Source organism: the organism of the source record quoted next, unplaced genomic scaffold (genome assembly GCF_019419815.1).
Source record: "Pyrus x bretschneideri cultivar Hongxiangsu unplaced genomic scaffold, Pyrus_bretschneideri_v1 Contig42, whole genome shotgun sequence".
NCBI classification, from domain to species: Eukaryota; Viridiplantae; Streptophyta; class Magnoliopsida; order Rosales; family Rosaceae; genus Pyrus; species Pyrus x bretschneideri.
In genome coordinates, this window is record NW_025999746.1 from 4,325,784 (window position 1) to 4,352,783 (window position 27,000).

General features: G+C 37.7%; 2 protein-coding genes and 1 pseudogene across 3 annotated transcripts; all 3 read right to left on the reverse strand.

Moving 5' to 3' along the window:
- Window positions 1-5,335: 5,335 nt before the first annotated feature.
- LOC103929996 (protein WHAT'S THIS FACTOR 1 homolog, chloroplastic) lies at window positions 5,336-7,227 on the reverse strand. The gene has a single exon (XM_009339273.3). It carries the CDS (start codon window positions 6,705-6,707, stop codon window positions 5,412-5,414), a length of 1,296 nt encoding a protein of 431 aa, XP_009337548.2. The 5' UTR covers window positions 6,708-7,227; the 3' UTR covers window positions 5,336-5,411.
- Window positions 7,228-14,109: 6,882 nt separating this feature from the next.
- Window positions 14,110-16,177, reverse strand: LOC125469327 (annotated as a pseudogene).
- A 3,103-nt stretch (window positions 16,178-19,280) lies between these two features.
- Window positions 19,281-23,857, reverse strand: LOC103949978 (DEK domain-containing chromatin-associated protein 1). Of its 2 annotated transcripts, none has more exons than XM_009361113.3 (11): window positions 23,369-23,857; window positions 23,254-23,287; window positions 21,964-22,043; window positions 21,779-21,838; window positions 21,545-21,652; window positions 21,365-21,445; window positions 21,198-21,278; window positions 20,285-20,783; window positions 20,058-20,155; window positions 19,938-19,968; window positions 19,281-19,842 (listed from the first exon to the last, which is right to left on the reverse strand). In XM_009361113.3, exons 1-11 carry the CDS (start codon window positions 23,855-23,857, stop codon window positions 19,652-19,654), a joined length of 1,752 nt encoding a protein of 583 aa, XP_009359388.2. In that variant the 3' UTR covers window positions 19,281-19,651. The 2 variants fall into 2 exon arrangements, with proteins under 2 accessions (XP_009359388.2, XP_009359387.2); XM_009361112.3 differs by having other exon boundaries at window positions 21,545-21,655.
- Between the last annotated feature and the right edge of the window lie 3,143 nt (window positions 23,858-27,000).

The window sequence follows — 27,000 nt, forward strand, 5'->3', positions numbered from 1 at the left end:
AACATGTTCATTTAAGCAACATCAATAGCATGCAATTAACATATTAAAGGCGGAATCATGCTTGTATGCACTTAAAACAAAACATTTACCCATGAAATTCAAAGCCTAGTAGATAGGTGAATCAAGACTCAACTCAAAAATAAAGTGAGTTGAGAAATCAATATCTTTGTAGATTCCTCTTTGCATAAGCAAAGGCTAATCACCCAAAGAGAGGGTCTTCATTCCTTGCATCTTGGATCCATGGATTTGGATGGATGAAAAGGTTTCTCCAAGTTCCCAAAATTGAGAACCTCTAAGTCTCCACACCAAGGTATATTGAAAGAAGAAATGAGTGACCTAGAGGAAGTAAGATTGCTAGATTTTCCCCTCTAGATTAGCCGAATTCTTTGAGAGCAAAGGGAGGTTTGTGTTCTCATCTTTACTCCCTAGAAAACCCTAAGGATGAAATGGCTATAAAGATGTCTTTATACCACCTCACAATGGAGTGGCAAACTTGCAATTAAGCCAAGTTCACTACCCTCCTCTAAATGGCCGGCCTATGGGGATTAATTGGGCTATTTGGGCCTTTGTGAATCATTATTCATTAAGTTGTCATACAACTTAAGTCAATGGGCTTGACGTTCGAAGCCCATTGGGCCTTAAGGTCCAAAACTATCCCGAGGTCTTCAACGAACTTATTCGTTTGATTAATAATCATATTAATTAATCCTTGCCATAAATAATTAAACCATTTAATTATTCTTACTCATCTCCGTTGAATCTTCAAACTCTACCTTACACGGTGTACGATCCATTAGGTTCTTTTGAGCGAGGCAGTGGGCGATTCAAACTCTTTCAAATCGATTGTGAATTGAAACTTACTTTCAATTCTCCCGTTAATGATAATACACTTTTAGGGCTTCCACAAACCATGAGTGACACCTAGCAGCATATCATGGTTACCCAAGCTAATCAGAAGAGGTGGAGAACCTATTCAGTTTAGGATTACAAATGCAATACGGTCTTTCTCTAATACAATACTCTTGACCACATTGTTTGGTTTGATAGTTTATTCATGTCTACTATCCAATGTGAATCTTTGTACTTATATGATTACCTTGAATGTGATCTGGAACACATTCCAACATCTCATTCATACTCTGGCCAGAGATTCCAAATCATATCATAGAGTATTCTCCCTCAAACAGTTTGAAGGTTAGAGATCCCTTGTTGCGCATTCACTTGCCTCCATGGCTAAGTGGCTTAACCCCAACGATGCCGTGGACACCCTGATAGAGTGACGTTGACATAATCAAAGATTAAGGACCTAACCACAAGACAACTGTGATGCCTCAGGTCAAAAGACTAATTTGCATTATCCCAACCATGAGTTCTCATGTGACATGAATATGAGAACTCTTCGTTGATCGTGTTCAGTGAACTCATTCTCTATTGAGCACCTACGTACTTGTCTTGATGTCACACACACCAATGACTCGAGACTAGTCACTCTCCCTGAGAGAAGACATAGCACGTACTGATCTTAAAGGACTGTCAATGCCCAATTGACAATCCTATGATCAGGAACGTTTAGGATGTGTCAACGAAAGAATGGTCTCATGAATCTAACTTCTTTAGATCGCATTCTTCCAATCACATATTCCTTGGACTTATCGTTTAAGCATATAATATTTATATGAGACGGCTCAAACAATAATGTTTGCCCTTTAAACTACATTAGTTTGAAATGTCCGTAAGTATCATCATATGATTGGTTTTAGGGCACATTTCCAACAAGTATTGCATGTCTTTTGGGTTTATAATTGAACATCGAATTCCTATGTTCACCCCAAATAGGCTCGCCTAGTGATCATAAAACGCAATTTAAATGGTTGCCCGGATTTTGGTGAACGTACCAAGTTTTCGGTTTCTGCCTAAGGCTATGCAATTTTGTACGCGGTTATGTTAGTCCATTTTAAGGCCCATTGCCACCCAATCTATTTGACGTTACAATTGGTTAGTGGGTACGAACTTGACAATTTTCGTATTTACACATTTGGGTGTGCATTTCATGTGCCAAACTACGCCGTCGCAACGTACCAATAGGGGTCCTCAAAGAAGGATGCGAATCTTTGTCGATTATGACTTTCCTTCACACTAGCTTTCTTATAGCCCTTGCACGTGATCTCTTTCCTGCTCATTTGCAGGTTGTCACTTTAATGAAACAGTCGTCCCGCTGTTAGGGGAGATAAGAACATCAACGTTTCTGGAGAATGACGCGAATTTGCGTTGACGTTGCCCACTATGTCTCATCTCGATTCCCATACCGCACAAGTGTGATAAGTAAGTGCGATAAATTATAGCTTTCATAATGTTGATCCAGACGCATTCCTCTTATCTCGCTAAAGTAATGAGATCATATAACAGCTGCAAACATGCCTGCAAGGATAAACATACTTAACGGATGTCGAGTTAACATCCCTGTAAGGTTTGCCGCCCTTGTTTCCCTATAAGAGGAAGACACGGCACAACAATGAATCTATACTTGATCATTGTCTCAAATCATTTCCATCTCATGAGATTAATCTGAATTACTCTCGAGACTTGAAGTTCTTGGTCCAATATACTAGTTTGGTTAAGCTAAATGGAATTAAAATGAGATTACCATCGATGATGTTTTCACTTATATGGTAACTACCGACATAAATGAAAAGTGACAATATTGAACCGTGTTTCGTTGATTAAGTGACAACGTAGAACTGATTAGACAACCGAAATTACAATCCAGGTCAAATTCCTTACCAAAGTGTGTTTTGGACCTGTTGTTCCTACACTGCCCAAGGTAAACCTGTTGTGTTACAAGTGGGAAATGAAGCGTTATGAGATAAATGAAATAGTGTGATATGATGCACGCCTTACATCGCAAGGTTTCTCTTAAATGTCCTGTGATTGATAGCAGCATTATGAAATATGGTTAGTGTTTCTCCATAGAGATATAGATACAGAGAATTGCATGTAAGTTCCTGAAGAATTACATGGACTGGTTCAAATAGTTCTAAAACCACATAACACCCTCTTAACTTGTTTGAGGCATTCACTTACAATCCGACGAATGTGGTATACCTGTCTAAGTGATTATTTGATCAATCAGGGATGAATTATGCCCTTGAGTGTTAAACTATTAAGTCTTATTCTGAATTGCTAGAATTACAGTTTATGTCGTTGACACGAATCTCACTAAGACTCCGGAAGAGCTTGAAAAAACTGCCTCGCACCTAAAGATGGAATTTGAGATGAATGATCTTGGGAAAACTCGTTTATGCCTTGACATGAAGTTGAAGCATTGTTTTGATGGTATTGTGGTCTACCGGTCGAACTACACCCTAAAGGTGTCACCTTTGAGTATACCTTTGATTGTCCATACGTTATATGCAAATGAAACCCTTGTATAGGTTATGGAATCCGAAATTCCATATATAAGTTCAACTTTGCGCTTCGTTGTACTTAGCTCATTGTATTAGACAGGACATCTCATTCGCTGTTGATCTTGGTAAAGATACAGCATCGCGCCTACATGTAACCACTAAATTGGTATTAAAGATGTACCCTAAAGGTACTACGAGGGCAAATCCCAACTCATCTCGAGTGGATCCAACCCCCCTGATCCTCAGAATGATGCTTGCCTTATTTCTTATGCTGACGCAGGTTACTTATCAAACCCGCATAAGGCAAAATCCCCAAATGGTTATGTCTTTACAGTTAGGGATACAGCAATATCTTGGAGGTCTAGGAGTTCTTGTTGAGTATATTCAAGGTATTTACTATTTTCAACCATCGTTGAGTCCCAACAACGATCCATGAAAACTATGCCACATGTATCCACCCGAGCAAGACATGAATGAAGTCAATGTCAAGACATATTGCGTCTACATCTACATTAGCAAAGCATCAGGAGATTGAAGTCATGCAAGTCGATCCCAAACAACCTTGTCGACCTCTACACGACGTCACTACTGAAGTCAACCTTCCAAAAGCTTGTCCGAGGAATTGGTATGCCTAACTATCATATATGCAATACTTGTAGTTCTTATTTGGAAGTTATGTCAAACTCAGGGGGAATATCCAGAAATATACTCACTTGATCTTAATGTATTTCTTTTCCCTACAATTAGGAGCATTTTTCCCACTGGGTTTTTGCTACCTAACTAGGTTTTAACAAAGCACCTATCTTAGGCTGGTCATACATTTGTGAACTCTTCTACTTACGTCCAGAAGACGTATAGCTTTGACTTAATGCAACTTCTCACTTTTCTCCTTAGTCTATAGGTTTTTCTCCGACTTTAGGTTTTACCATAGTGAAGTTTTATGAGTTTTACCTTTTTATGCATTATTCCGTTGATCTGAGAATCGCATTCGCTCATTGTGCCGATGACTTTATCAACTGTAATTACTTCATTGCTGAAAACCTGATGCGTCATTTACTTAAGCATTTACACACTCAAGGGGGAGTGTTGCAGTCCTATTAGATTAGGAATGTGATTGTGTAAATCCTAGTGTATCTAAGAATATCTCTTATATTCCTATTAAGAGTTGATTACCTATTAAGAGTTGTAATCCTAAAAGGGTAAGGAATTAACATTCTCTACTACTATAAATAAAGGCACAATGGGGTGGAATAGAACACACCTCACAATTACACATCTCTCTCTTCTCTCTCTATGCCGCACATTCTCTCTCTGGTCTCCATAATTGTTCAGTAAATTATGCCTACAACATTAATTAATTTATAAGAGAGTAATAAATAAAAAATGTTTTAAGTTCTAACCAAAAATGTGAAATTGTCACATCATTTACAGGTTAACTATTTACTGTTTTATAGCAAATTAAATCTGTATAGAACAGCCAAAGAAGGGTTCAAAGTGAAAGAAATGTTGGATGTTATATGACTATATCTATATGCAATCAGTCTTTTTAAGGGGAGTGATCTCAAATTTTTTTTTTTTTTTTAATAGAGATTAGTTGTGGGATTCATTTTACATCGAACTTCAACGATCCGAACCATTTATTTTGTTAATCTCAATTTATAGATCATCTTTGCAAAATTTCAATGTTATCCGAAATCATTTGCCTATTTAATTATCACGATGAAATTTCAATGTTTTCTTAAAACAAAATATTCATCAATTTCTTTCAACTCAATTAGACGCCTCAGATATTTCTAATTTGGCTAATATTTTGCAAAGATGGTCTACGAGATACAACTTGAAAAATAAACGGTTTGGATCATTAAAGTTCGATGTGATGTGGGTTTCACAATTAATTCCCAATTTTATATAAAAAAATAAAAAGAAATCCCTTCTCAAAGGCCTCCTCTATGCAATAATAAATACCATCTCACAAATATGAGTCGAGGCATATGCCCCCTGTAGGCATTAACATCTTTTAGTATCCTCATATGCACTGCAAATCTCTTCAATCTCCATTTCAGAATAACCTGCAACTGAATCATCCTCCAAGTCACCTACTTTCTCCTCTTGCTCAAGCTGCAAGTCAATGGTGTCCTCACTTTCTGAATTCCTCTCATGGAAACCATTCTCTTCCATGTCTTCCATGTCACTAAAAGCTTCAATCTTCTTCTTTCCCCTATAACCGATAAGGCTCTGGACTTTTTCCTTCCAAACCACCAAAGGGCATTTCTGAATCAGCTCCGAACCCTTGTAAGCTTCTTTCAAGAACACGCTAAACCTCTTACCCCTCTCTGAAACATAGAAGATGCCAAAATGCTTCAGTAGAAGCCTCATAAGCTTCTGGGGCATCACAAGTTCGCGTCGAAAATGAGTGAGGTGATCAGTAACCAATCTCTTCTCCACAGTAAAGCTAAGCAACTCATGCATAATAGCAACTGCCCTCTTGTCAAAGTCTTTCGAGCCGGCTTTGAGTCCCGTGGCATCTGCATATGGAGATAAATAAGACCTTTTCTGAAAATGATCAATGGCTCCTTTGTACTTGTACGCCTTTTTGTAATTCGGGGGGAACTTCAACGGAAAAGAGAGCAAAAGCAAGCCCGGGACATGATCATCACTGGCCTCAGTGATCCCCATTGTCTTCTTCTCCAACTCGGTTATAGCCCACGCAGGATTCCAATTAACAAGTTCCAAATGCTCAACTTCCTCATTATCTTTAACCACCTTGAAATGTTGGGGGTATTTGTGCACCCAATTAGTCCTGAAATCAACTGGCAGAGCAAAATCCCTCCTGAAATGGACAATCTTGTCCAATGCCAGCCTTTTATCTACAGACATCATAAGAAAGCGTGTCACGAATTCGGCCGCTGTATCTTGATGCTCCTCAAGTATTCTGTCCTCCTCTTGTACCAATTCCTCACCTTGCTTGGTCATCCCACACCATAAGATCCCTCTGTGATCCTTGTACAATTCAAACAGTTCCGGCGATTTTCGAATAAAATCAGACACCCTGTGGGGCTTTGGGAGACTAATCTGGCTGCGGTACTGATCCAATTGCCTGACGGGAATGATCATTTCGGGCTCTTTTTTCAGAATTTCCATCAAGAACAACACTTTGGATGCTATCTTCCATTTCTCAGTCACAATCTCGAGATCATGAATCCTCTTCAATTTGCTTCTGTCTTGCACCCTCTTGCTGGTGGTCATGAACCGCTTCTGGTTCATTGACCACCACTCACCGGACCAGTATCGTCTCACAAACATATTGTTTTAACAAAGGGAAGCAATGTAGCTACACGCACATATGTTGTTTGTTGAAATGCCACAGTGAAGCGGTTTGATACAACATTTGGTTGGAAACACAGGTGGAGTTTGTGGGTACGAAATTTATCGGATATTAGACCATGGGTCGGACTTTGAGGTGAAAATTTTCACTTGGAGCCATGAATCTCGCCCCAGAAATAAGAACTGTGGAGCTCCTCTCCGCCCCCATCAACCTTTATCGACGCCGCGGCTAATATAATGACGGGGTTTATAAGGCGGGAGTTAGTTGCGGGGCTCTCTATAAGCCTTTCGATCGATCAAACGGTTTATATTCAATCTTGCCTTTAGTGTTTTTTTTTTTATCGTATATCATATGTCATTAGTTACAACTAGTTTCTTCGACTTGTCGAAATCTCAATTACTAGATCAATTAAATCCTAATTTTCTTTTTGAAAGAAAAACAATAGCTTTATTTACAAAGAAAATTTAACAAGAACACAAATTTTAGTAAAATGCATTCCTTATATCATCAGGAGTTTTTCAAACCAAACAATAGAATCATCACTACAAATTGACAATGAGTATCAGCACCCATTAATTATTATTGTTAAATCAGTTTAAATTTTGGAATTTATTTATTAAATAAAATAAATTACTTACCGATAACTAATACTTAAATTAATTCGGCATTTCGGTGTAGAGTTTAATAAGATTGGGCCTTTAGGCAATATAAAACTCCATCTTTTATTAGATTTTGTATTTGATTATGGAGGCCCAAAACAAAATAAGACTCTTAATTGTAATGAAAAGTTGAGATTAAACTTTAGGTGATTCAAAAGCCAACATCTATCTGCCATTCGTTTTCATTCACGATTAATTTTAAACTCTAAATCTTGAAGTCCCTCACTCTTATTGGAAATAACAATAATGCTCAAATTATCATTTAAAAAAAATTAAATTTAAATTTAAAAAACGATTTGTTATAAACATAAAAAAAACATACGCATAGATTTAGATGGACTAACATGCAACTTATTTACGTTTACGTTATTTAATGCTCAACCATGAATACAAATTCTCGCATCTCGTATAATATGATGAATACGATCTACAATCTAACATGATTTTAGTCTTTTCACTTGATTTTCAATAGCTTTATGTTATGCATTTAGCAACCTAATTATTAAGCTACTAATTGCACGTTTTAAACTCGCAAGTGCACAAGATCAAACACATAGTATAGAAAGCAAGTACGAGATCATTCCCACGAGGATTGCACTAATATGTATCTAGAGTATGATTCCTAACAATTTAAATTAATTAATTTACAAAACTAGCAACTATGCAAGTAAAGGTTTAACAAAATAGTTTGAGATGTCTTAGTATAAAAGCATAATATAAATAACGTAGGCAAATAAAAGTAATTGGCAATAAGGGTTTTGAAAACGATGTTTGAACGGTTGGGACTTTGACTTCCATCTCTAACCTTTTTCGCCTAAGCAACCGATACACACTATGATACAAAACAAATTTTTGATGCTTTACGTTTGTCAACCTAAAGGCATGGTATCTTCTCTTTAAGTTATTGATTTCCCTAAACAACGAACTAGGCAGGAGTGTCTACACTAACTCTTTTCATTCTCAAAGTATTTAGCATGGTATCTACCAAGTTGCACTCCGAGAAAGCATAATACAATGGAAATCGACAAACACAAGTCCTAGAACATGGTATCTATTCCGGTTATTCGTGATAATTAATTCCGAGAACCGTAACTAGTTCTTTTGTTAATCGGCATAGGTACAAGACTTGATTATCCAAATTTACCCATGTAACAAACTCAATTACAAAGCTTTTCTATGGTGATCAATCATAAAATAACTCAATAAGATTGGAATTAAAACTGGAATTAATCACTAAAGCATCAACAAATTGTCTTGTAACAAAAGTGTATCGAAAATACTCAAGGAAACATGATTAGGACTTCAACCAAGTCTCAACTATGAAATTTAGTTACTCATAATGTAAATGGGCAGTAAAGACAAACAAAACAGAAAGTAAAAGGAGAAGATTTAGTTACTCATAATGTAAATGGGCAGTAAAGACAAACAAAACAGAAAGTAAAAGCAGAAGAATAAACTCTTCAATGACGAATTGCACAACAGTGCTTTGGTCCTTCCTTTGTCTCCCTTCTCCCGTGGGTTGTTCTTTCTCTGTTTTTTATATCTCACGCCCCCTGCTGGTCTGGTTAGGGATCCTCCTTCATTCCCCTTCTAGTTGTAACCGACAAGGCAATTAGCCTTTTTTTTTATTTCATTCTAATTCAATGGGTTTTAAAGTCCTATCATATTAATCTTTTTATTTATTTGCTTCCAAACTTTTTGGGTTCTGCCACCTGGTTATAACTCCTAATAAATAGGAATTTTAACCCTCCTTTAATCTGCCTTTTTATTTATTTGCTTCCAGACTTTTTGGCTTCTTCCAACTGGTTATAACTCCTAATAAATAGGAATTTTAACCCTCCTTTAATCTGCCTGGTTGATAACAATGGTAGAAAACTTTGTATTCGCGCGTAGCCCGACATTCATGTACTAAAACTTCCATAACTCTCTCAAGAAAAATGATATTCAAGAACCGTAAAATCCTACGGAAAATAGACATCCATAGCTTTCCAAGCATATATGGCACATCTCCTGGTTCTTCCCGAGTCAATACAGTTTAATCCACGAACTCGACTGATTTGCAGAAGCTGTGCTGATGACATAAGATTGTAAAAGCCTTTTTTAGCTCATTTTGCACTCTTTACTTGTTACAACCTACAAAACACAAATATAATGTAAAACCTATATAGAAGAGTAAAACAAAGAAGAATTATTATTATATATAATAGCGAATTTACGAGCATAACACTTTCAAACCTTTAGTTTTATATGGTGAGATTCCAAGAAGTTCTTTTTTTTTTTTTTTTTATGGTTACCTGAAATGGTTTGTGGTTTCAAGTTTGTTAGTTTCCTCCAATAACTTAATTTACTAATGAATAAATAGCAAGTAGGACGAAAAAACATTACATCATCCAAATCAAAAATCTAATTATCTATAGTTTAAAGCCTTTCAATAATTTGATGAATATACAACTAGTCAAGCTGCAATTTTCCATCACCCTTTATAAACATTTTACGAGAGAGAAAAAAAACAAGTTGAAGTAACATCTAATATTCATTTCCTGTGTGGTACAATAAATGTGATTGTTTTGTTTACGTAGAGTGTATTTCATAAAATACTCATGTCCAATCTTTAACGACACAAAGTGAGCAGATAAATTTCGTGATCAAGCTGCCATGGTTGTTTTCTCCTCAGTCTATGCAATACATTGTCTTTGCAGTGGATCACATTTACCCGTTAAATTCAACAAAGTAAGTCGTACATTAGTGTACTCTAGAATTTTTTTTGCTATGCAGGATTCTGAAAGAATGATGTTCTAGTAGCTGCAAAAAATAGGTCCCGGGGCCAACCAGTTACAGTAAAGGACTAGCCATGAAACTGATAAGAGCATATTTATGCGACTTAATTGGCTTGTTCTCATGCATTTACTTTGTGTTTCTTTAGTTATTTTAGTCCTTTATGCCATTTTCGTGTGTTTCTAGGTTAATATGGCTAAGGAGGCAAAAAGGTGCATGTCGGAGCATTTTGGAGCAAAATTGGGCTTAGAATGGAAAGCTTATGCTTGGAGCCAAAGTGTTGGACGAATTTGAAGGCCTTGTATGCACTTTGGACATAAAACAAAGGGCCTAGCCCAATCAAACAATCCTTTGAGCCATGCAAAACCTCTAGCCCAATCAAACAATCCATCAAAGCCATGCAAAACCACCATTCACACACACATGCATCAAGAAACCTTCTGTGTCGTGCCTTCCCCTTAGATTTTCAGCATTTCACTTCATCATTGCACCACATTCTCCCTCTTTAATCCACATGCATTCATCATCATTCACCCTAGTTGTCACTCACATGCATTCCCTTCAATAAATCAACCAACACATGCACCCATCACCCAAAACACAACCATTGCCGTGGCTTTTCACCCCTAATTCCAGCCATCCCATTTCATTATTGCAGCCACCATTCATTCTTTAATCCACATGCATTCATCATCATTCACCCTAGCTTCAATTCACATGCAAACACATGCATTTACACCACCAAAAATCCTTAGCCGTGCACTTCCATCCCATTTCCAGCTTTCCCCCCTAACATTTCCAGCTTTTCTTCATCTTTGCAGCCACACTTTCACATGCATTCCCTCTTTTCCTAGCTGTTTTTCCATCTTTATTTCATCCACATGCACTCTCAATCATAACAGCCACATTCACTCTTAAACAATCATCCACATATTCTCTCATTCCCCCTATAAAAACCCATGCATTCATACACAAAAACACACCTCAAACCAACACAAAAACAAAACATTCATCACTTGAAGCCGTGCATTTCCCTTTCATTTCTGCACCATATCTCTTCCATTTCACCACTCCTCATCCCTCCAAAACACTACCCAACCATTCCCCAATCCATTCCACATACAAACACATTCCAAAACCTATCCTTAGACCTTGTGCCACAACAAAGAGGAGGAGAAGAGGGCTTAAACGTTCATACAATTCAAGTTTGAGTTGTTGGAATTTTTAGGTGCTTCCTCCCCTTGATTTCAATGGTTAAATTTAATTCTCTGTCTTGTACGTATGAGGAACTAAACCCCCCCTTGGCTAGGGGGGGATTCGAAATACATGTTTATGCTTGCAATATGATTTGATTACTTCCAATTGCGTTTCATAAGTTGTGGATTCAATTTGTTTAACTATTTGATTGATAACCTATTTATGTATGTTTATTGAGAGTGCACGCTTAATTTTCATGCATGAATATGACGCTAGAATATAAGTAAGTTTCACCTAATAGTTATGAACTTATATTCACAAGTAGTGGAGGTTGCTTATAAACAATCGCGTTAAGTAAAATTCTTGGCATAAGTTTCATGCAATTCATAGTAACAAATGCCTCGTCAACACTTATGGTTTTCAAAGAACTTAATGATTCTTGCTTGTATCTCTATTATGCAATTCATGTAGGGAACTTGTGGGGAATGCTTTGGGTTGTCGTATGCAATCATCCAATTCATTAACTTAAGGAAAACTTGACGGTTAATTTAAGCGGACCTAATTAACCCGGGGTGTTGAGAATTCATGGTTTATTGAAAAGCAATTAGAAATCATTTTGTATGCAAGTATAACATGTGTGGAGATGAACCCCTTAGCTAGCTTCCCATCCATTCAATTCCATCAATTTCGTATTTACAATTTGTTTTCTTTACAATCTATCCATTTTAGTTTAAATTCGTCCAAACCTCAATCCCCCCCATATTTTGTTTAGTCTTAGTCTTAATCTATCTTATTTTAAAGTTTAGTTTTGCATTCTTCGAGTTTAGTATAGTGTTTTAAACTTGTTTTCACGTTTTTGAGTCAAATCCAAGTGATTAACAATCCCTCCTAATCCCCGGCCTAGAACGATCCCTACTTATCTATACTACAATTGTCAAAAAGAGGGTTTAATTTGAGTGCGTATAATTCACGCATCAGAAACCTAGCTAACCCTCTTGTAGACACATAGATTTTGGAGTTTCGCGTTTACACCTCTATTGCACATTCCAAATTCAAAATGTCTAATGTGTTTTGATCGTCTAATCTCACACCAAAAATAACAAAATGAACATGTTTGCTAGAGGGCTTCTGAGTTCTATCACAACTACCTCTCCCTTCGTATTTATAATTATACAAATATAGAAAGAAAGGTATACATAACTTATTGGCGATGGGTGGTGACCATCTACAAGTTGCAGATGACCTGGAAAAGGGTCTCCAGTCTCTCTACCACCCTTTATTTGGTTAGGTCATAAAGATATATATGGTATGAGTAGGACCCGTCTTTGGGGTTTCAACATTATGTCCACGATTTTTGTGAGTCTATTTTGCTTTTACACGAATTGTGATGTTACTCAAGTCAAGTCATTGTCATGGTAAAGTGAACGATAAATTACATGCGATCAATTGTCATAAATCGTATGCAGTGTTCTAAAAATCGGCCTAGGCATTGGGCGGGGTTGTGCCGATGCAATTAGGTCCGAATCGTTCAGAAAAATTAGGGAGCTGTTAGGCGCCCGCCTAGGTGCTCTTAGGCGGCCTAGGCGGTCCAGGCAGCTGTCTAGGCGGCGATCTAGGCGGAGTGAAATGGTATGCTGGGAAGAAATTCGCTGCTTCGACTCCCTCTCTCTGTGCACCACGACTTTCGTAGCTATCGCGAATCCCTCTCTATGAATTTGGAAATCTATTGAAGAAGAGGAACTTACACCGAAGAAGAGGAAACAAAAAATAAAGAGAGAATTTAGATTTACAAAGGGAAAACGAAGAAAAAAAAAAGAAAAGAAGAAGAAGAGGAAACGGAAAGAAGATGAAAAGGATGAGGAAAAGGAAAGAATAAAAAAGAATAGAAGTTTCCGGTTTAAGGCGTCAATGTGGACTCCTTGGTTTGGGAGTCTCTGAATGTCTTGGCTGATGTGAGGCATGGGGACTAGGGTTGGAGGGAAGGGGTCACACCACTCACGCGGTGTTTTATGAAATGGGGAAGGATGCATGTGCACCTTTTCAGAATTCTCTTTATTATGAACCACCCAACCCATGGGATTTTTACTTTTAATTTTTAAAAGTTAGATATAGTCATTCAAAATGTTAAGTTATATGGTATATATGTTTAATGTGTTTTTAAATTTTGGACTTGTTGGATATTCTTTTTGCATTTTATCATTTTTTTATTATCCTATCGATGTATTTAGTACAAGTATAATTTTTTGTAAGTGTCAATATGCACTTATTCAAAAGATATATAAGAAATTTACTTAAATCTGCCTAGGCCGCCTAGGCGCTAAGCACTGGCCCGCCGCCCGACTAGCGCCTAGCGTTTTTTAGAACTTGATCATATGAATGCATGTAGTCGAGTGATCGTAGCAAAATCCGGGATTGTTTTCTCTTGGTATTATGATGATACCCTACACACACCTCCCACTTGTTTACATGAAGGTGCTGACAATGAAAGCTTTCTTAGTTATTTGTGGTAGGGATGTGATGAGTACAAGCAATTGGTAGTTATTATAGATAAGAAAGTGTACAAGTTGTAATAAGCATACAAAACACAACAAAACCTGATTAATTCAGATGTTGACTTGATCATGTTCATGAGTTGCTGAACATAATATAAAACTCCCCATTAAAAACCATACGCAATAACATGAGATACAGAAAATACAGATGAAGTTACAAATATGCATAATAAACCTGCAATTTCTTTCTACTACCAGCCTTTTATTCCCAAGATTTCTTTCTTCACTTCCTTCTCCTGAAATTGAGATAGACTTATACTCGGGAGTGCCATGTGGCGTTCTAGACTAATAATACAACTTCACGTGGAATATAATTGAAACATATATGACATTGTATTATTAGTTTGGAATGTCACATTTAGGGTGTGCATAGTTATTAAAAGTTCTTCCCCTTCAATCTGCCTCATCAAATCTTCAAATATCTTCATAGCAGAAGCTGGCAAACCCAAAAGCACATTTATGCTTTTCCTATCTTCCCCATGAGATAGAAACAAACAAACTTCCTTCCCAGGCAAACCCACTGGCCCTGAAAACACAGGCTCTCCCCAGCCGAAGTCAGTTGTGCGGAAACTTAGCTTGGCCAAGTTGTTATCAAAAGGGTTGCTGCTAAAGAAGGCCTAGCTCTTGTCACTTCAAAGTAGTCGACCACCGACCTCATATAACTGTCCGTCACCATTTTAACCGCCTTATCAACTAATCCAACCGCAAACGAGAACGGATTCTCCAGTAGCTCCCCAGCACTGCACAGTGCATGTGTCAACAAAATTGCATTCCCGAAGAACCCTTCTGGTACTGGCGGCTCAAGTTTTGATCGCCCATCAACAGCGAAAAGGAGCTTCGTTTTTTTTTCCTGCCTCATTCTCAAGGCCTCAGTTCTAGCTCTCCACACAAAGGCAGAGAGTGCTTTAAATGTTGTGAACTTCTCAAGAACCCCATCTTCCATGGCCATTTTCTAGAGCTTTTCTAGCTTTTTGGGGTCGAAACAGAAGGCGCTTTATAGCAGTTTTTCTTCTTCATAGAGCTTCGAGTTTTTGGATACATCTTCGATCTGAATGAATTCATTGTGAGGAAACTCTATCCTTGGTGGGTTACTAGGTTTGAGTATGTTTCTGTCGAGAAATGGCAGAACCTTGAGCGGCAAGCCTCTTGCCGTATCACTCCACGAGTTGATAAATTCCATTACAGCAATCCCATCCGACGTACAATGGTTGATGCATAGCCCCAGAGCAAACCCTCCGCATGTGAAGTTAGTCATCTGAAATTAATTAAACAATCACCTTAACAGTTGAAATAAGTACTCTACCTACTAGTAAAATTATTTATGCTAGATTTTAACAATTGAAAAACACAAAACGTTCAATCTGAACAAACATTACGAAACATTCAATCCGAAAAGGCTTAATAGTATTATGCATAAACTTTGAGTCTAAACTCTGTGATATATTTTGAAGCACTGGACATCCTTTTAGGAGTGAATATATTTCTAGAAAATTAAAGAGAGTATGACCGTGACGTAGCATTAGCCCTACTTAATACTCATCCTAGGTAAAGTGTGACTATGTTGAGCGAGACGCTGATGTTACATCAATGGGGGTGAGCAAAATTGCTCTCTCAAAGGGAAAAAATAGTTTGGAAACTCAAACCTGTACCGTCAAGAGAGGAATCTCAAGTATGTTCTTGGCGCCGGGAATATCATGAACGAGATTTCCAAGAGTTTTAGGATCAGGCTTTGTTGTGTCACCTATCTTTTCCATTTCACAGTTGGCTTCAGCTTCTACAAACACAGCACCATCTCCTGGGCAATCCACAATCAGCTTCCTTTCTGTGCTGATGGTTAACTTTCCTGCAAAAGGGTAGTAGTGAACAAGAATTTTTGACAATGCACTCTTTATGACTTTAGCGGCTTCTTCGTTCCCTTTTGAATCCGATTTGAAGCAGTACATGGTTCGGACTATGACCGCAATGTTCTGGTCCAGGTTCGAGAGGTAGTACAGACCCTTCTCCATTTCGGATTCAGGAGGCACCAAAGTTGGTTCTATTTCTTTACAATAAGCTCAAAGGCTTTGTCACTGATATCCCCCATCACTCATAAAACCCTTGTACAATCTAGAAAAGTAAGAAAAATGTGTTCACTCGTTAAGAAAAACAGACGTCCTGTCCGGAGAATAACTGTAAATATGTATATGTAACCAAGAACTTAGCTTTAAAAGGCAAAAAAAAAAACCCAAAAGGGAAATAAGAACTACAAATTGAAATGTACCTGCAATGCTTGGATGTAAGATATCAAGGGGAGATGAATGGTTATGATGAAAACTGAGATTTTGCAGTCCCTTCTCAGATGGGGTTTTAGTTTAATTATATAGGGAGCAAATGGGGATACAAACTAAATGCTCCTGCAGGCTGCAGCTCTGTGGTCATATATCTTCTGTATTTTCAATTCACTAGTTTATGAGTTTGCTGCTTGCTACCACGCCATTGACTGTTTTGGTTGACCAAAGTTCTGCAGCACGAAAAGGAATTGGTGGGGGCTCATACTCAAAACACTTTCAGTGGAATAGCCCCTCTCTGGGGAAGAAGAAAGAATTCAAGAAACCATTTTCTTTGTTTATTGCTAACTCATAAAGTTTGAAGTCTATCCAAGTATTTTGGACAGCGGTGTGATCTTTCTCTGCAGATTGTGCGGTGTTAGGCGGTGCAAATGTACAGTGACCAGAAAGCATACCGGCAATGGAGTTCAAGGGGTTAGGGTTGGTGTGGTGGGCATCTAGAAGTTGCATTAGGTTGCTTGGTACACTTGCTCTTAACAGTAAAACCCAAGATCTCTCCTAGAGCATGATTAGAGTCAAATTATATTACTCATTTGCCGTAATCTGTGATTAATTATGAACCTTCTTGATTGGAATTTGAACAGAGAATGGCTTGCTTACAAGTTTCAACCAATCACTCAGTTAGAAACTTGAAGTTTCAATTAGATTTGGGTTGGGATCTTCTGATAACAGAATTACTGTTGAGAGTGGGAATCTTGCAGGACTTTACATGTGTTTATAATTAGGAGCCGAGCTACTGCCAACTGATTTTATGATGAAGCTTTGTTGGTTTGGGTTGCCTTTTTTATTCTTATGAATCGTATTCATACACCTCTAAATTTTGCATCAAATTTAAGAAAGCCTTCATTGTTTAGTCAGCAAGAAAATTGCGTTGGATTATTAAGTATTATGAAAAGGATAAACCCTCTAACCCTTCCAGGTTTAGGATTATTGTATGGAAAAAGGAATTAAATTAAATACAAAAACACACCAAGTTTTTTAGCTCAAAAAAGGATAATGTTGACCAGAATTTTCGTTCTTTTTTTTTTTGGTAAAATAGAAAAGTGGAAAAGAAAATGAGACAAAGAAAGAGAAAACCAAACGCACACGACTACTGAGATCAAAAGAAAAATATATTTGATAAAATTAAATCATTGGGGAAAAGGAAAAAAAAAAAACCCAATTCATATATTCTTCATTTATCTCTTCAAAAATAATGATTCTAACTCAAGCCTACCACAATTTTTATTTTAATTTAAAACAAAACAAAAAAAACAAAAAAAAAAACTGATAACCAATAAAACATTAAGACCAACTAGTTCTTAGTGTAATGGTTTCTCATTTTAACCATATTTGAAGAGGTCCCGGGTGTGAATTCTCTTCTCGTTAATCACAAAACAAAGATAGTTACAATCAAACTTTAGTGAAAATAAAGCCAATTCTTAGAAAAAACAATCAATCTAATTATGTTTCGAGCTGGAAATAATGCAAATGGTTGATGGAATTAGGTTTTGGTTAGGGAGTAATGATACACGCTATAATCAATTTTATGTGTCTGAAACACATTACTCAAAGAAATGGTAGAGGCTTGATATTGAACAAAAAAGTTGTAGACCTATGCTCCGACATTGTTGAACATTATGTAACCCTCCCCATACAAAAACCGTAAACAATAAAATGAAATATAAAACAAAAGATATGATCGTTATAAATGCATAATAATAACGGCGATAATGCCATCAATGCTTTATGACACATATTGTTGGGTGGTCAAGCACTAACACATGAAAAAATAAGTGTGGCGGAGATGAGAATGCTTCGTTAGATGTGTGGGCGCCTGAGAAATGACAAGATTAAGAACGAGAACATCAAAGGTAAAGTAGGAGTAGCCGCAATTGAAGATAAGGTTTTGACATGTGAACCGAAAACTTATAGATCCTCCAGTTAGAATACAATTACGAGACAAAGGCTTAGAGCAAAAATGATAGAGAAAGAGCTAGGAAAAGAGATTTAAGAAAAGACATGAAGCACTAGGAAGTTGGAGCTAACGAAAGGTTTGGTGCAAAAGCAAGAACCTTAACGTTTTAGGATTCATACAGCCAACCTCACTTATTAGAATAAGGCTTTGTTGTTGTTTTTTTTATTTCTACCACAATTTATTTTTTTTAGTACATCAATATTTTACACTATGGGAATGGAGAGTTAGGCGAAGCCACACAATAGGCAACCTAATTTGGTATCGAATTCTCCATCCACAAAATTCGAACCTAAGACCTCTCACTTCCAAATAAAAAGGAAAACCATCAGACCATGGTACCGAGTGGCCTACTACAACCTTTTTATTCCCAAGATTTTTTTTTGTCACATATTGAATTAAATTAGGGTCTTGAATACTATTGTTTCTCCACCTCCTAATACTTAATATTTAAAGAGACTCTTACATATGCACCCCGGAATGCCGCTATGGTGTGCCGGGCAAATAATATAACATAACAACAAATAGTCGAAACAGATGACATTGTATTATTGGTCGCCAGGCGTATGTAAGTTCTTCCCCTTTAGATGTGCCTCTACAAATCTTCACAGATCTTCATAGCAGAAGCTGGCAAACTCAAGAGCGCACACATGACTTTCCAATCTTCCCCATGAGAAAGATACAAACATACTTCTTTCTCAGGCAAATCCACTGGCCATGAAAACACAGGCTCTCCCCAGCCGAAGTCAGTTGTGTGGAGACTTAGCACAGACCAAGTTGTAGTCAAAAGTGTAACCCTTCTGGTATCGGCGGCTTAAGTTCTGAGCGCCCGTCGACAGCTAAAAGAAGCTTCGTTTTCTGAACTGGTTTCATTCTCAAGGCCTCAGTTCAGGCTCTCCACACAATGGAGAGTGCTTTAAATGTAATGCAGTTCTCAAGAACCCCCATCTTTCATGGCCATTTTTTTGTTGTTGAGATTTTCAGGCTTCTCGGGGTCAAAATGTAAGGTGTCGTACAGCAATTCTTCGTAGAGCAGAGTTTACGATATACGGTGTGATGAGGAATTCTGGATCCAATACGTAATCACTGAAGACTCCAAAAGCCGATATCATCTCAAATATTGAAGTTACGAGACAAAAAGAGGAAAAAAAGAGATTTAAGATTAAAAAAAAAACCCACTTACTACCCTATTATAATGAAAATTAAGTCACGGCTACAGCTAAACAACTCTTATAGGAAGGGGTTTTAACTTAGAAAAGAAAACAAACCAACCTAACATATGAATCTGAGGTCAGCTCAACACTACAAAGAAGTTAAATAATATGGTACAGGACCCCGGACATCCAAAGGTATCGATTCTTAAAAACTGCTGATGGCACACACCTCTGAAGAAAGTATGAATTACTTGGTTAATGCACAACCTGCAACGGTCATGCATAAGCTCTGCCCAACTATGATTTAAGCATCATCATCGTCCTTGTCATCACCATCCTTTTCTTCATCCTTGTCTGAGGCATCACCAGCTTCGGCATTCTCCTCTGCTTCTTCATCCCCTTCATCTTCCTCGTCAGTCATGTTGTTAATTACATCTGTAATTATTGCCTTCACCTCTGCTTTTCTATGCATCAAATCAACACTGAAGTGGATACCTGAGGAGTAAATCGCAGTTTTACAGTTAGCTAAAATAAAAGAGTAGGTTAAGGAAAAAGAAAAAAAAACTGAAGCACACAGAAAGGAACCCTACCAAGTTGCCTGAGAATGTCTGATAAAGTTGCCTGCACAACGTAAATGCAGAAGGTTTAATAATAGAACTAACACAACTTCAACCATCCACTCGATGTCAAGTTGCAATGATGAAACTTACAGTATTGAAGTCCACTTCCTTCAGAATATCAACAATTACAGCATGCATATCATCTCTAGTGGGCTCTGGCTTCGGTTTCTTGCTAGCTTTTCCCTTTCCTAGTTCATGCACGAATTTGATACAATCAAAAGAGAAACTTCAAAAATTCTGAAGACATAAGCACTCCATGGAACGATACCCTAGCTAATATTGAAGTATCCACAGAAAATAAGCACAAAGAAAATCACCTTGATCCTTGGCTGGGGACTTGCTCGACTGTTTCTTGCCAGTGGCTTTTTCCTTGGTATCCTTTGGGTTTTCCTTCTCAGTCTTCTGTTTTTTTGCTGATCTCTTTGCTTTAGTTGTTGAGCCAGAGGTTCCTTCAGCATCAGTTGCACCTCTTTTCAAAGTAGAACTAGATTTCTTTGCAGATTCTGTAGGACTTTTGGCAGATTTTGCTGGGGTTTTCTTCTTAGAAGGTGTTGTTTTGCTACCAGCTTTAGCCTTTGAGCCCTCTTTTACAGTCTTTTTGGATGAACTTTTTGGACTCGAAACCTGGTCCTTTGGTTCTTTTTGCTCTTCATCGGATTTTTCTTCATGGTCACTTTCTTCATTAACCATATTGTGATCATCATCTTCACCAGAATCATCCTTCACATCTGAAGTTTCAACTTTGTCATCATCCTCCTCTTCATCAGCTTTGGATGACTCCTGCTTTTTGTCAGAATTGGGTGTGTCTTTTCGTTTCTATCAAGAAAGACGGCACAAAGTTAGACTACAGAGTACTGACACGAGAAGAAAATGCATGACCAAGTGGCAAAGACATGCGCATTGCAAAACATCATCAAATGCAAAGTGCATTGCCAAAGTATCATAATCAGAGTTAATAAAATTATCAATGAGAATACAAGGTTCAACAAGTAAATCAATCTAATCAGCACACTAAAGTCAAACCAGAAGTGAACAATTTGACTTCTGGGGAGAATACTTAGGTGTAAACCCATATAACAACACGGATGACAACTATGCACATAACACAGGGATCAATGAAAATAAGAGAAAAATGGATCAAGTAACTAATGCATCAGGAAACAAAATTCCTTCTACATCCATGGCATTGGTGAGAAATTCATAATTTAATATTGAGTAATGAATGCACACCTTGGCTGATGGTTCTGGTGATGCTTCTCCAGAACCTGCAGCCTTACTCGGTGTAGCCTTCCTTCTCCGCTTTTGCCCTTTCTGAAACTCAGAGATGAACCATGGTTTAACAACCAATGTGAAATTGCACATAGAACAAGTAAAAAATAGTGGGAAAAAAACAGAACCTGTTCCTTTTCAGCAAGCAAAACATCAGTTGTAGCATGTGGTGATTCCAAGAACTCCAATAACTTGACAGAAAGATCTTCCTGTAAGCACAGCATGTCAGATTAGGGATCACCCATCAACTTTTCAAGCAGTATAAAAAGCTTTTCAAGCAATATAAATACATTTCTTCCGATATTTACCTTCTTTGTAGTGCCCTTAACCGGAATATTAAGCAAGTCACAAAAATCCATCAGCTTTTCTTTAACACACTTATCGATCTTTTCCTTTACCCTTGCCCTCTGTTTTTCCTGCTGCAAACAGAAAAATAAGAATGATAGAGTGAGCATTAAGAATAATGCTGCACTGCATGAATATCCAAGAAGACCTTGCAGAATGTACAAAATTGATCAAGGTGAGCATAAAACATATAATACCTCGTTCTCAACCCACACATAACCTGAAAACTGACTTATATTTTTCTTTAAACTATGAGCCTGTACAAGAACATCAACAAATAAAACACATCAAAAGATAATAAAAACTGCCACATATAGTATGAAGACAAAGCACCTAAAATCACTAAGCCAAAAAAAAAAAAAAAAGACGCACAAAAGTTCACCTTAGCTTTTTTTCCAAAAAGAATTGTGTGAAGTAATTGCAGGTTGTCATCTGCTTTTCTCTTTGACATCTTGAAAGCCACTGAAATAGTTCAAATATCAGACAAAAGTAGGCCAGGCTGCGGTAACAAGAAATTTTAAGATAAGTGAATAACAATTTAAATGCAAACTATATTATTTTCCCACATACAACATGAGAAAATTCCACCTCACAACATGCAGGTATCCTTTTCATTTAAGAGTACATGCAGGTACCCTTGGACATGCGAAAGTTTATAAGAAATCAAATAAAAGAAAATTACTGATGAACCATGTCAAAATCAACTAATTGACACAATAACTGCCATTAAATCAATCCAACTTCACATTGCTCTTCTTTTATTGACTCAAAGGACAATGTAAATAAGATCAAATGCACCAGGGGTGCTCTATTATTTGGGCAAATTTGCATGTAATCCTCCATCGTACACAACCTCTAATTAGAACTAGAATCATTTAGTAATCTAATTTCTGAATATATGCCCAGGTCCTTTGTTTTAACAAGGATATTAGGCATTGCTTATGACAACTCTAACCAGAGGAACAGCACAATGAAATTCACATCACAACATTTTTGTTTCTAGTTTCCACTTATTTATGTTTATTGTTACATCCAACACAAGTTCAACTCAAAGAAAGCCACTACACCTTATAGATCCAAATCAGTTAAAATCATCAAAACAAATTTTTGTACCACTGCTTAGCTTGTCAATAATGATGCAGTGGAATAGAAAAATACACGGACAACGGTGAAGGACTGACCATCAAAAAGAAAAGCTTATATGTGGTTTACAACTGGAAGATAAAATGTAGATACCAGTGACTATCAAGAGTAATATACGTCAATTCTACATTTCCCATGTATTAAATGAACAGGGTAGTTCATTCAAATGTGAAACTGAAGCTAAAACAGAGCCACTGTCATATGTACACATGAATCCAAGTGAAATAACACATGAACTACTAGCCTACAGGGAATTATAACCTCTTTTTTAGATTTGCTAGTTAATGAGAGAAGGATCTAACTTGAACTAGTGAACTTAAAGCAGCCACCACATAACATGTGCATGTAAATTTTCTGCCAAAAATCTAAATCTAAGCCAATAGTAGCAGGTCAACAGTCAGTATCACTATCACTGAATGCAACAGTAGATCAACATGGTATGTAAGGTTATCAGAGCATTTCAGCAATTATACCATACCAACAAACAACTTAACAAGATCAAAGCTTTCGAAAAATTAAGAAAACATACCATTTGGGATATTCTTAAGCTCTGTACCGCGGCCCTGAAATCACAGAAAACAAGCATAATTCAAATTAGACCATCAAAAGGCCAACAAATAAGGCACCCTTTCCCATCACCATACCTTCTCAATGCTCAAGGCTTTAGTCCCGGAAGACCTGCCGCTATCCGGAGCTGAGTAGCGCTCAACTAGCTTCCTCTCCCTTGTGGGCCTCTCAATCACCGGCGTCACCGGCTCCTTCTCTTTCTTCTCCGCCTCAAGTTCTTTACTCTTCTTCGCAGCCGAGTCTCGCCCCCTCTTTTTCAACTCGGTCTGATCGTTCTCCTCCTTCTTCAAGCTAGACCTCCGACCTCTCTTAGCCTTCTTCAGAGTTCCCTCACTCTCTTTCTCCTTCTCCTCTTTGCCTTCTTCTACAACCTTCTCCTCCTCGTTCTCAGTCATCTTCTCGGAAGCCTCCGGAACTTTCTCATTCTCCTTCTCCTTCTCTTCCTCTTTCTCTTGCTCTTCTTCCTTGGCCTTCTCTTTCGGCTCCTCCTCGGCCTCAGCCTCCGGTTTCTCCTCCACCGGAGCTTCGTCCTCCGGTTTCTTCTCCTCTAGTGCTTCGGACGCCATGGGAACCGAGTAGCAAAGCAGGGGATCGAGGATTCGACGGAGAGTTGTTAAAACCCTAGATTTGTGGGTTTGGGAAATGGAAACCCTAGGAATCACAGAGCTGGCGGGGGAGCTACGAGGGGTACGTGAATCTGAATCTGAGAGGGACGGGAGGTGGAATTTAGCAAATTGGGGATTTCGGAATTTGGGGGGAATTGAAATCTCTGGGGTTTTAATTTCGGAATTTTTGGGGAGATTGGGCGGGCTGTGGAATTGTAAAGGGAGGGAGGGTTTCAAAATTTCATGCCATAATTTTGAGAGAGCGGGCTTCTCTGTCTTTTTACTACTACTAGTGAGCTCCTCACTACCCACCAAAGAATTTCAGAGGGTCCATTGTGATGTTGTCGTTTTGGTAACTGTGGGTTGGGAATTCCGAACGAGGACCCTATTTGCGAGGGTTTCGGAAATTCTCAAATCACATTTGTTCATTATAAATTATGTGGTTTGAAATTATTTTAAATTATTTTATTTAAAATTGAATATAAACAATATTTGATGAAAACTGATCGGACAATGTATGATGAACGGATGTGATTAGAGGATTCCAGGAAGAGTAATATTATTTATACCATGTTTTTATACCACATTTCTATACCACCTTAGGTGGCATCTGATGTGGATAGCCTCATTATTTAAAAAAATTGCAAAACCCAAGGAAATGAAGAAGAAAAACTTCTCATATACCACAATCATCATTTAAGTAAGGCATAATCGGATAAATAGTTCACGTGGTCATAAGATATTCGGAAGGTAACCCCTGTGGTAAAAAGGTTTGGATTTAAACCCTTGTGGTCTAAGTCTGTTAGGATTTATACCCAAAATTGAAACTTCCGTCATTCCTCTGTTAGTATCAAGCACGTGAGTGTCACATGTGAGGATAAGATAGTCATTTCATCCCCCGTTTCATCCCTTCAAGCTTCCATAGTCATTCTCCAGTCGTCCCCTTCCCCTTTCTCTTGCGTTTCATCCTCCATACCAAAACGCACATCTCATTTGACAAGAGATCACATTGCAGCTTGAAACGTTTGCAATTGACTCACACCCGTCCGGTGTTTCGATCCTGCAAAACAATTTGAACATCGTTTTGTTGTTTCTGGATCGAAGAAAATCATTTTCTTTGTCTCATTGCGTCTTCGATGTTGTACCTTTGAATCAAAGGGTCAATGTCAGTTTGGTGCGATGGTCAGGGACTGATCGTGGTATTACTTTAAGTAGCCGAAACGCCTAGTTTTGCTCTTCACTCCTCATGAACGTTGAACGGAAGGGATGAATGACCATTCATTCTCAAAGATTTATAATCACCATTGATAAACATGGTTCTAATCAATAAGCATAACAAACTACCAAAAGACACTCAATCGTTTACGAAAGTCAACTTTCTTGACCCAATTACAAAAGAGCAAAAAAAAAAAAAAAAAAACACAATGGACTCCCACATATGAAAGCATCAAAACACAATGTATCCAAAATAAAATAAGAGCACTATCAGGTTTTCTTCTACCATAGATTCTGATTTTTTGTGGACAAAGCTCTTGCCAGGAGGTTTCCATGGTGCAACAGTTTGTTTAGAAGTGGTTGGTGGATGAGGAGGCCATCCAGTCATAGGACTTGAGCTTCCAAATCTACTTTGAGGCATCTCCACTCTAGGAATTGTGATAAATGTGGCACCCTTTGTCCCTTCAATAATGGTTGGAGGATGAGAAGATACTCTAATTGTAGGATTTGAACTTCCAATTATACCTTGAGGCATCTCCACTCTAGGAATTGTGGTAAATATAGGACCTCTTACCCCTCTAGTAATGGTTGGTTGACTATTATCTTAAACATGTGATAGTAACATAATGAAATGAAATTATTCACTTATCAATTTTGAAAAATACAAACTATAAGTCAATTGAATAAAATAAGAACTCACCTTTGTAGCTTCATGGGGATCACAATAGAAGGCTTACTTGGGCTTGTTTCATCTTGCTACGAGTTTGGACTTTTTAGGTGCTGGACCTCCATCGATTGAACGGACAACATCTCCAACATCAACTTAAACAACAGTTGTATGTTGATTCATTACTTGGTCTTCATTTACAACAGTTGTACTTGTACCACTCATTTGAGCAGATGAACCATTACTTTGTTTTTTTTTCTTGTTGTCAATTTCTTGTCTAGAATATGCCCATCTCTTGTCAATATATACACCTTGTGGGGCATCTCTAGGCTCATTTTTACAAAACTTTTGGTTATGCCCCCAACCCCAACACTTGTGGCATTGTATTATCTTTCCCTTCCTACTCACAACCTGCTTACAATTACTATTATTATCATTTACCTTTTTCTCCATTTCAGGATCCTTTTTCCTTGCTTTTTTTGGTCTACCAAGTTGCTTTTTCACTAATGGGGATAAAAAGGGGTCCATGTTGCACTTAGGCCACATGTTACATCCTTTCAACGAATGAATCATGGGCTTATAAGCTTTCAAATAGGTTTCCTTGTGGTACACCTTATCCACATAATCCTTTAGATCCTGTCTATTGCGACAAATTGCTGCACAACCATGCAAGCATGGTATCTCGATCAACTCCCACCGTTTACAACTACATGTCATATTTGCAATATCAACCACAAACAAATAGGACAAACCACTCCCAACTTGGAATTTATAATTTCCTGAATAGGTTGCCAAATAATTCCTAGATGCAAACTTCTCCCTGTTTAACTTGTGTTGAATCTTAGGACATACATTCCTCTGAAGTTTACTTATTTATGTCCTCTTAGCACATAACATTTTCATTAAATTACACCGTATCATCTCCAACATGGTTAGAATTGGTTTATCCCTAGCAGCAAGTATCCAACTATTAAGAGTTTCACATAGGTTTTTAAGAAGCATGTCACACTTCACCTTTGTGCTAAATCTAGACCTAGCCCACCTATCTGGATCTCTTTTTACCAACCAATTAGAGGCTTCACCATCAATACTCTTCAACTTCTCCATTTCAGCTTCAAAGTCAACATGGTTGGGGGCTATTGCAGCACTTCATAACAAATCTTTTAATATCTTACCTTTATGAATGACTTTAAAATTTCCATACAAATGCCTCACACACCAT